Consider the following 11,748-nt stretch of genomic DNA (forward strand, 5'->3'; position numbering starts at 1 on the left):
TTGTCAGTATTATTATCATTAGTATAATGATGATGGTGATGATGATTATTATTGATGATGATGATTTTATTACTATTGTTATTATTATCCACTTATCACCATCATAATCATTATTAGTATTATCCCAATATTCTTGCCAGTATCATTACTATTACTATCATTATTATCATTCTATTATTACCATTCTATTATTACTATCATTATCGTCATTATTATTGCTATTGCTATTATCATTACCATTATTATTGCTATTATCATCATTACCTTCATTATTTTCATAAATATTGTATTGATTCTTTTTATTATTTTTACTATTATTATCATCCTCATCATCCTCATCATTGTCCTTATTTTTTATTATCATTATTATGATCATTATTATTATTATTATTGTTACTACCATTGTTATTGTTATTATTATCATTATTATTATTATTATTATTATTATTATTATTATTATTATTATTATCATCATCATCAATATTATTATCATTATTGTTATTATCAGCATCACCATTATTAATTATTATCATCATTCTTATTAATTATTTTCAATTATCATTAATTGCTATCAACATCATCACCATCAACATCAGTATTGCATGTTTTAATTATTATATTTATCATTATGTATTTTACTACTACCATTATAATCATTATTGTTATTATTATTATTGTTATTGTTATTATTATTATTATTATTGTTATTATTATTATCAATGTCATTATTGTTATTGATATAACCAGTACTATTATTATCATTATTATCAATACTATTATTATTATTATTATTATTAGTGTTAATATTAGCATTAGTATTAGTATTTGTATTATCATGATCATCACCATTATTATAATCATTATCATTATTATCCTTATTGTTATTATTGTTATTATTATCATTATCATCATTAGTGTTATTATTACTTTTACTATTGTCATTATCAGTTTCTTTCTATTATTAATGTTAACACCTTAATAATTGTAATCACTATTATTATAACTATGATTATCATTATTTTTGTTATTAGTAGCAGTGGTATCATGATCATTATCATTTCTATTATTATTATTATATTAATAATAATGATAATAATCATTATTATTACTAGTAGTAGTAGTAGTAGTAGTAGTAGTAGTATCATTATCATTATTATAATTATTATCACCATCTTCATTGTCATCATTATTATCATTTTATTATCATTTTGAATATCATTATCATAATTATCATTTTTGCTCTTATCATTACTAATATTACTATTATCATTATTATAATTATCCTTATCATTATTTTTATTATCATTATTATCATCGTTATTATGATTATTATTATTATTATTATTATTATTATTATTATTATTATTATTATGATTATTATTATTATCATCATCATCCTCATCATTGTCATCATCATCATATCATTATTAATTTTATTATTATTATCACTATTATCATTATTATTATCACTTGTATCATTATTATTATCACTTTTCCATTATTATTATCCCTATCATTACCATTATGATTTTACTATCATCATTATTACTTTTATTATTCTTATTCTGATTATTGTTGCTGTTATCATTATTACTATAATTACCACCATTATTATTATTATTATTATCATTGTTTTAGTCATCATCATTATTATCATTATTATTTTCATTATTTTCATAATAATAATAATAATAATTATTATTATTATTATTATTATTATTATTATTATTATTATTATTACTGTTACTGCTATTTTAATCATTATTATCCTTATTATTGTTATTATTATCATTTCATTATAATTGCTATTATTTCTGTTGTTGTTAATATCATTATTTGATTATCATTGCAATTATCTTTATTATTGCTATGATTATCATTGTTAATGTTATTATTATTATCATCATCAAAACAAATATGATAATAGTCTATTATTGTTATTATTATTACTGTTATCATTGCTATTTTTATCATCACTATCATTATTATTGTTGTTATTATTACTATTATGGTCAATATTATTCTTTATTATTATTGTTATCATTATAATTATTAATACCTTTATTGCTGTATTTCTGTCATTATCACTGTTATCATTATCATTAATATTTTTATCATCATTATCATTCTTTTAGTATTAACTTTTCTTCCAAATCCTCATTATCATGATGATCATATCACTATTATTTTATCATTATTTGCATAAGCATTTCTTGAATACACCATTGATATAATTATTAGTACAACAATATATTTTGACATTTTTTATATTGATACTTAACGGTCCTTTTTCATCGTTATAACTTTTTTCTTTACAATTGCATTTTTTTTTTTGGGGGGGGGGGCAGAGACAAATCTTTTATCACAGATCAACAGCCAGTCTAATATCTGAAAAAATCAAATGTTTCTTTGATCATTCGCTAACAGAGGGATAACAAGGTACGCAGAGTATTGAAAAAGCCTCATTTAAATCTGTTTATTTTGAAACATTTCGTATACAAATGAGAGAGTACATAGCATCATATTACAGAGGTTAATAAAAATCATATATTGAATCGACCCCAGAGATGTGTTTACAACTTACCATCTCCTAGTCACAGAACCTCATTCAACAAGTAAACAACAGCACATGACATGACATTCAATATAACACAAATGACATAAACAAAGGAAATAATACGCACACAGGATGACAAAGAAACGGAAATTTCGTCAGCCTTCTACCACGTAAAGGTATGTCTAGCAAGGATTCTGGTGTATACTGTTCTTTTTTCTCTTTATTTCTCTCTTTCAAAATATTGTTTTCTTGTGTTGCCTTCCACTATTTTCTCTTTCTTCTTTTCTCGTATCAAGAATAACCATAACAAAATTTAACGTCTGTAGTTCGTGTTAAAAAAAAGAGAAAAGAAAAAAAGAAAGTAAAAAAACACTGACTGTGCCCTGTTTCAAAAAATATATACCTTTTTTAGTTCAATTCTCCAAAGTAAAGTACCTTTCACTGCCCACGAAACATTGCATGTGTGCGCAAAACAAATGACTGACGCGTAAAGTGACGTAGTAGATAAAAATAAAAATCAAATCTAAATGTAACATGCTAAATTGAACATATTACTTGTCGCCGACTCTAGCAAGTTCGCCTTTCGCGAAACACTGATTGCATGACGTCTTATCAAAACAATTGACACTGCCAAAATCAAAGACAAGCAACATTGAAGCGTGATAACCAAAAAGGAAGTTATTCGGTTTGTTGCGATGCGTGATATAAAGTTAGCGAAGCAGAAACAAGCATTCTTCTATGTCTTTATAAACGATGAGATGTTCCATGATATATGTGCCAATGAAACTCTGGTCCTTGCCGAAAATGCGATACGATAATAACGATGAGACTAATGATAATGATGATAATAATGATAATAAAAATCATAATCATAATAAGAACAATAATAATAGTAATGAGAACAGCAATAGTAGTAGTAGTAGTAGTAGCAGCAACCATATGAAAAATAATTCTCGGAAAAATATTGCAAATAAAGAAAGTAAAATAATAAGATATAAGAAAAAAACGATTATTGCTACATGTGGTCCTCATAAATCATACTGTAATATTGATATTAATGATAATAATATCAAAAATAACAATGATAATGACAAAAGTCATTATCATCATTAATGTAATATAATAAACGATATTAATGATAATCACAATACCAATAATAATAGTATCAATAATAATAATAATAACACTGATAATAATAATGACCATAATTTGTCCAGAGTTTGAGTGGAACAATTTTCCTCTTTATATATGGTTTCTTAGCCTATATCTATCAAGATCTGTTAGTAAAAATATATCTCTTAATATTAACTTATGAAGGTCTAATGCCCAAAACAATAGGTAAACAAAGAACACAGAAAAAACACGTCTCATTATATAAAATCTTGAGACGTTTAATGTTTCAATCTCAGACTGGATCTTGGTTCAGTTTCCCCTCTCCTGTTTCAGCTCGTTTTTTTTTTTTTAGATATTTTGTAAAATCCTATCTTCTTCCATATCATATTTTTTTTTTTTTTTTTTTTTTATGTATGTGAATTTCTCTCTCACTCTTTCTGAATGAATATGCTTGGTCCCTGATAGTGTGCTGGTGACACCGGAAGTTAATTTTTCTTTTTTCTCATATTTCATTCATATAAAACCTACCCATAATGGAGCTCCTTCTACTCTGCTTCATTTGCTTCTTTGTCTCTTTTCGCCACAATGATTTAAAAGAACAATTTGTGAAAACTTGGGAATAAAATGTAAAATGATTTCCAAACAATAAAGATACAACAGTATTCACTATCCCAGTAAATCATTAAGAGCACCTAAAACACAGACTTTTTTCACATATTTACACGTATTTTTTTCATTTCAGTACAAAAGGTAATTTCAGGTGTTTTCAGTGAAAATTGTTTTTGTTTTTTTTATTACAGAAAGTCATATCAACAAAACAACTATTTCAGAAGAGCATGTTCATTCCCATGTATTTTACACGTTGACTGTTACTGTAACAGCACCCTTCGTTTAACAGGCAGTAATCCTTTTCCTTGTCTCCTCGAGTTTCTTCTCGCTGAATGTTTTTGCTTTTTTTTATCACAATGAACACAGACAAAGACTCCACCGACACAATATGAAGAGATTTCGGCATTGTCACCAGTGGTGTGCAACGAGTAACGGCTTCTCTGCAACACGAGCGCCTCCGGAGCCTGACGTGCCGACTGACTTGCACAGTACATTCATCAGAAGAAGAGGTCCCTTCACACAGTACTCGAATTCATAAGTCACAAAGTGTCAATGATTTGTCACGCAGGATTTCGATAATTCAGGGAACGACAAGACAGTCACACAACTTTATGCTAGATTGCCTAGGTCACCGCTGGTCAGCTAGATATCTGCTATTTACGGATATATTCATATGGTTAGCAACTCTGGTTATGATTAAAGTTAATAACAAGATATATAGCAAAGATTATAGTTTTTCTTTTCGTTTATAGAGGAATATCACTAAAAGCAATGTCAAACTATCATGTGAAGCTAAATACCGCACCTTATGTGAATTTGGACACTCGACTACTAAGGGTAAGGAAAATCAACGCTTTATGTACACGGAAAAGTTAAAGAAAAAAAAAAATTAAAAGCAAAAAACGTAATTTATCGACCTCAACCAAATCATTTTTTTAATTGCGCCGTAGTTAGGAGACAATTTTGGCGAAGCTCTTTGGAATCCGTCTCTCGAGCCTCGCAGAACGAAACGAAACCAAAACATAAAAACGAACGAAAAAAAAAATGAACGAAGCTGCGTCAAGAAATCAGAGTTGTGATCGAGCGATGTGCGTGATCGCTGTGTGACGCGACCGGCGGTGACCCAGGCTCCCCTAGCGTCATACGGTGGAAATCAGCTGGAAGGGCAAGTCCGGAGACTGCAGGTTGCCTTCCTGCTGTTCCTCTGCTGCCGCCTCCGGGGTCGCTGGGGGCGCGGACCGACGGGAAATGCGGTCCAGGGACTGCGCCCCCCTGATGGCAGCCAGGGGGGGCGTCGGGATGTCGTCAGGCCCCAGCTTCTCGCGGGAGGCGTGTGATGGAAGGTCCTGCGGGAGAAAGGGAGGGCGGCGCGTCAGAGCTTATTCTGGCAGGAGTTCAGACATATAGCGCGGTTACATGAAGAGAGAGAGAGAGAGAGAGAAGAAGAGACGAGGATAGAAAGAGGGAGTGTGAGTGAGTGAGAGAGAGAGAAAGATAAAAATAGAGAGAGAGTGAGAGGAACAGAAGAGGAGGAGAAAGTGAGTGAAAGAAAGTGAGAGAGAGAGAAAGTGAGTGCGTGAGAGAGAGAGAAACAGACAGACAGAGACAGTGAGAGAGAAGGAGAGAGAGAAAGAGAAAATGGAGAGAGGAAGAGAAAGAGAGTGAGAAACGAGTGATTTTTTTTTTTTTAAGATTTAGTTTTAATTCCATTTGTTAGAATGGATATTCTTTGCTGTGACATACTGACTGTTTTATTTTGCCCAAATCTCCCCCTGTGTGCAAGGAATGGCCGGGGATACCACTCACTGGCCGGGCGTGGGATTGAACGCAGGTCCGCAAGATTGCTAGACCAGCACCTTACCGAGAGAGAGAGAGAGAGGCAGAGGGAGAGGGAGAGAGAGAGGCAGAGGGAGAGGGAGAGAGAGAGAGAGAGAGAGAGAGAGAGAGAGAGAGAGAGAGAGAGAGAGAGAAGAAGAAGAAGAAGAGACGAGAAGGAGAGAGAGAGAAAGAGACGAAGGAGAGAGAGAGAAAGAGACGAAGGAGAGAGAAAGAGAGAAGGAGAGTGAGTGAGTGAGAGAGAGAGAAGGAAAATGAGAGAGAGAGAGATTGAGTGTGACAAGAAGAGACGACAAGGAGGGGGGGAGAGAGAGAGAGAGACAGTGAGAGGGAGAGAGAAAGTGAATGAGCGAGAGAGAGAGAGAGAGAAAGTGAGTGAGAGAGAGAGAGACATAAAGGAAGAGAGAGAGAAACTTCACATAAAAGAACACACATATATACCATGCCCTCTATACCCGTAAGCTGCACGAGAATAATCGGCCTCATCATCAAACTAAACCTCTAAACACCCTTCCGGCTCAGCCCAGGAACACATCCCGCCGAGCAGACAACCCGAAGGCTCTAAAGACGAGCTCCTTCGGCGTACCCTTCCCCTAAGGCAGCACTGGCGCTCACCGGCAGTTGTCAGGAGAGCGGGTCCTTGGACGAGAAGGAGTACTGTGAGGTGGTGTAGGTGGAGCCGTAGGTGTTCACGGAGAGATAGGATGGCCCGTTGTTCTCTTGGTCCTGCGGCTTCTTCCTTACCGGCTTGGAGGACGCGTCGCAGGAGAGGGCGAACTTGAGTTCCTTACTCATCTCTGTCCAAACGGAAGCCTGGGGATAGTAAATACGTAAGTGCTCGTGGGTGCGTCGAGCTAATGATCATGTCCAAAGGGAGGCCTACGTGGTGGTGCGTGTGGAGAGGGAGGAACTCTGGAGTCGCTCATGAATGTATTTGGTCATTTTATATTCAGGGCGGAATCAGCTCATGGACTACGGGACTCTCTCAAAAAAGTATGCTCATGGAACTACAAACATGGTGACTTTACAACGCACTAAAGGGAGTAACGGCAGGGTGAACACAGGTACTGCAGGCTACATGCTGGTCACTATTGTGGAACAAATGTTATGTGTCAGTCTCACAGATTCTCTCTTTTTCTCTTTTTTTTTTTTTTTTGTTATTAAAATGAACAAAACAATACCATTTTGGGATTTTGGGCCAAGCTAGAGGCATATATGTACAGCATATCCTCGTGCAGAGCGTCATGTGATAAAGAAAACAATAACACGAGGAGGTGAGAGCTTCCTCGTCAGAAAAGAGTGTGAAAACAGCCCCGTCTTATTTCATCCTCGGCGCCCTCGTTCGCGTCCCGTCTACCGAGGCAAACGGGCAGCCTGACTGAGCCCTCGCCGGAAGCCCCTCGTAAGCCCCAATCATCTACACTTTGGGCTGTAATCCCCAGTCCTCCAGGCTGGAGTGTCCTTCTGCGGCCAAGGAGGAGGAGGAGGAGGAGGAGGAAGGCGCTGGGCTCGGCTTTTCGATCCCGTCTGGGCCACGTGCGGAGGAGGCGTGCGCGCGCTCGCGGTGGATGTGGACGCTGCTTTTGCACGGATCACGGGGGTTAAGTGTGTGTGTCTGTATATGCGTGCATGTGTGTGTGTTTGTGTGTGTGTGTGTTTGAGTGTCTGCATATGCGTGCATGTGTGTGTGTGTTTGTGTGTGTCTGCATATGCGTGCATGTGTGTGTGTGTTTGTGTGTATGTGTGTTTGAGTGTCTGCATATGCGTGCATGTGTGTGTGTGTTTGAGTGTCTGCATATGCGTGCATGTGTGTGTGTGTCTGCATATGCGTGCATGTGTGTGTGTGTGTCTGCATATGCGTGCATGTGTGTGTGTGTGTCTGCATATGCGTGCATGTGTGTGTGTGTGTCTGCATATGCGTGCATGTGTGTGTGTGTGTGGGTGTGCTTCTGTGTTTAATGTGCCTGTATCCGTGTCTGTGTTTGTTTTTGTCCGTGTGTGTCTGTGTCTTTTGTCTTTTGTGTGTATATATATATATATATATATATATATATATATATATATATATATATATATATATATATATATATATATTTGCGAGCGTGTCTATGACTGTGTCTGCGTGGGTTAGTATGATAGTAATATCCCAATTAGTAAGGAACTATTTTTCATTTGATTCTTTTAATTGATTCATTAGCTCTCGCTTTTGGTGAGTTGTAAATTTTGTTATAGTACCGTCTGGGTCCGAAGCGTCAGCACAAGACAAGAAAAGAAAAAAGACAAAGACCCATCCGTGACGTCACTCCCGAGTTTCAGACACAATTCATCATTCATAAAGTAAAGTCTTTTGACGTCATCGTCCAAATACATTCATCTTTCCCACTTCGAGTCTCAGCTTCGACGAAGAAACAGACAAAAAAGACGAAAAAGACGAAGAGATGGGGGGAAAAAGAAAAAAAAATGGTGAGAGACAGACGTAACCGCGGAAAATCAAAAATATATCCCACGGCACAAAAAGATTTTTAAAAAAGCAAATTAAAAAAAAGAAAAATAGAGTCTAAGGGAAAAAAAGAGGAATTAAAAAAAGAGCTAATTCTACTTAGCAACTCACGTGTTCCTCGGTTGCCAACTTTCTTGATTTCCAAACAAATTCACACACCGCCACGACCGAAGCCAGTCCCATGCCGGCCAGCAGAACGACGAACACTCCGCCGACGTTGTTCAGCCCGAGTTCATTGGCCTTTGATGAACTCTTCGACTCGTCATCCTGGAGGGGGGGGGCGGGAGAGAGGTCGTACGGGTCGTTAGCAGCTGTTCTGGTTAAAGGGGGCTGCTGAAAAGGAACGGCTAAGGGTCTTTGGGTAATGTACGTGTGAGAGAGAAAGGCCGAAGAGAGGGGGGCGGGGGGGGGGGTAGTGAGAGAATGAGATGGAGAGAGAGAGAGACAGAGCAAGAGGGAGAGAAGGAGAGCGAGAGAGAGACGGAGCAAGAGGGAGAGAAGGAGAGAGAGAGAGAGAGACAGAGCAAGAGGGAGAGAAGGAGAGAGAGAGAGAGACAGAGCAAGAGGGAGAGAAGGAGAGAGAGAGAGAGAGACAGAGCAAGAGGGAGAGAAGGAGAGAGAGAGAGAGAGAGAAATGGGGGGCGGAGGAGATGTGAGAGAATATGATGATAGATAGAGAGAGACGCAGAGCAAAACGGAGAGAGAGAGGGTGGGAAGGAGGAAGAGAGAGAGAGAAGGGGGTGGGGCGGTGGAAACGTAGTGAGAGAATGAGAGGGATAGATAGATAGAGAGAAACAGAGCAAGAGAGAGAGAGAGGAGGTATTGAGAAAATGAGATGAATAAACAGATAGACTAAGAAAGAGGGAATGTGGTAATTAGAGAATGAGGATAAAGGATAATGATAGAGGTAGAGAGAGAGGGGAGGGGGAGGAAGGTAGGGAGAGAATGAAATGGTTAGAGATAGACAGAGAGAGACAGACAGACAGAGACAGTGAAGGAAGGAAAAGAGACAGAGGCAAGAATATTGTCTATGTATATGTGTGTGTGTGGGTTAACATGTGTGTTTAATAAGCATAGTATATTTACAAATGAAGATTTCAAACACTTAAAAATTATACCATGGAAGCTAGATCAGGTCATCTATAGAAATAACAAAACAATACTTTATAAATTACATATTTATGTTAATTCACTTGTCCTTCGAAGCTACACTACTCTTTACAGCATATATTATGTACAACCAATATTTATTAGATGTTTTTTTAATCACAAACACAGGCAAGGAGATTAATGATTATATTCATCTTAGTATCAACCTGATTAAGACTTGAGGTTTATCACTACGCTAAACAGGTTAGTGTCTAAGAACCTGAAGAGAAGGAGATATTATGAAAGTCGTGAGAATTATGAGGCGAGAAGCGGATTAATGAGTTGCATTTAAAGCAGGTATTTGGGATTTTTTTTTTTCTTTCTATTGGAGTTAAAAAAATAAAAATGAGGTAAAAATTCATGACAGAAGAGCCGAGCAGCGAGCAATATGAAGCAGAATGAAAAGGAAAAAAAATCTACCGAAAAAGAACGAAAAATGAATTCCTATAACAGGTGCAACATCTAAATGGATTGATGAATTGCTTGCAAGGGGGGGAAGGGATTCTAGTATTGCTACGGTGCATTTTTTTTTTTTTTTTTTTTAGTATTACGTAATGCTTTACATAACTGTGAGATTTTTAGGTTTTTAGTTTTTATAGCTGAGCCGAGGATTTTAATTTCGGTTTTGATTAAATTCAGTTTGAAACCATGGGGTGAATTGTTCTTGTTTAACATATACTTTGTGTGTGTGTGCGTGTGTGTGTGTGTGTGTGTGTGTGTGTGTGTGTGTGTGTGTGTGTGTGTGTGTGTGTGTGTGTGTGTGTGTGTGTGTGTGTGTATGCGTGTGTGTGCATGTCTATATGTGTTTGTGTATATCTGTGTGTTTGTGTGTGTATGTGTGCGTATGTATGTGTGTGTGTGTATCAATCTCATGGACATATACTATTGCAATAATCATTATGGCCACAGATTTCTAGAGATAATTTAAGAAATCAATATAGAGTCTACAAAGAACATTTATAATAACTTTCTGATGGCAAGAGATGAGTTCTCTCTCTACACAGATATGTAAAGCCTATTTTTGTATTCCAAGTAAACTACTTATAAATAAAATTATGGTTACCCAATCACCTGTTAGATTCCCAGACTCACTGCAAGAATCATTTTCATTGACCATATTTATGTATTCCGTTAATTCAAAAAGTTTTTACATGCAGAAAAAAATTATACAAAAGAATCAATCTGATTTACAGAGAAAAAAAACGGCCACTAAATCAATAATATTCAGATACTTCTGTTATTTATACAAAATACATCATATGTACACCAAGACTATTTCTTTTTATTATCACTTATCTAAACACATACGTTTCATACTATAGGGATGATTTCCCCTTGTGTTTATCAGAACAACTGCACTACTTTACTTAATAACTTCGCATAAACGACTAGGTTAAGACAGAAAAAGAAATTGGTACGAGAGATGTGTTATTTCTGAACACCAAGATCAGCATAATCGTTAGGCAGTCGATTAATAACTAGATTAATTTATGTACACCTATTTGGGGGTATTTATCAGTCTATGGGAAGTTTAGTGTGAGTTTAGGGGTAAGCTTATCTTTATTTCTTAACTCCCAGTAATTGCTAGATTCATTTGTAGAAATCGAGGGAAAATCTTTTTTTTCGATTTTCGATTTTTTCCACAAATGAAAGCTCGTCTTTGTGTCGTTAGTCTTTAACCAAAAGCCAGGACCCTAAACCCACAAAAGTAGAAAAAAATAAAGGTTGTGAAATCTTTGTGAGGCAGCTGTGGGATTGTTAATGGCTTCTAGCAGAGTGGGAGAATTTATTGGTGTTGGTAGCGATAATAGTAAAACACCAAAACATTATTGTCGTCTTACTTCACACTTCCCCCCTCCCTTTTTCTGCTTCCACCAGCGCGTCCTAAGCTTTTGGAGATTTCCACTCTCTTGCAAGTTCAGGATTGCCTCCGAGATGGTGTTCGTGTAGGGCGAGCCTGTATAAGGAATTGAGCTATTGGGAA

At 36.0% G+C, this 11,748-nt stretch overlaps 1 protein-coding gene across 20 annotated transcripts in view; it reads right to left on the bottom strand.

The window, feature by feature from the left end:
- Positions 1-2,461: 2,461 nt before the first annotated feature.
- The window catches only part of KaiR1D (Kainate-type ionotropic glutamate receptor subunit 1D), a 153,054-nt gene continuing 143,767 nt past the window's right edge, over positions 2,462-11,748 (bottom strand). For 9 of the 20 annotated variants that reach the window (XM_070128923.1, XM_070128919.1, XM_070128920.1 and 6 more), the window contains 4 exons: positions 11,606-11,721; positions 8,727-8,882; positions 6,731-6,928; positions 2,462-5,625 (listed from right to left, as the gene is read on the bottom strand). In XM_070128923.1, the coding sequence (XP_069985024.1) occupies positions 6,740-6,928; positions 8,727-8,882; positions 11,606-11,721 (461 nt within the window). In that variant the 3' untranslated portion in view covers positions 2,462-5,625; positions 6,731-6,739. The remainder of the gene's footprint in view (positions 5,626-6,730; positions 6,929-8,726; positions 8,883-11,605; positions 11,722-11,748) is intronic. The other 11 variants (XM_070128924.1, XM_070128921.1, XM_070128922.1 and 8 more) reach the window with 2 other exon arrangements.

The sequence above is a fragment of the Penaeus vannamei genome, chromosome 13 (assembly GCF_042767895.1).
Source record: "Penaeus vannamei isolate JL-2024 chromosome 13, ASM4276789v1, whole genome shotgun sequence".
Classification (NCBI taxonomy): Eukaryota; Metazoa; Arthropoda; class Malacostraca; order Decapoda; family Penaeidae; genus Penaeus; species Penaeus vannamei.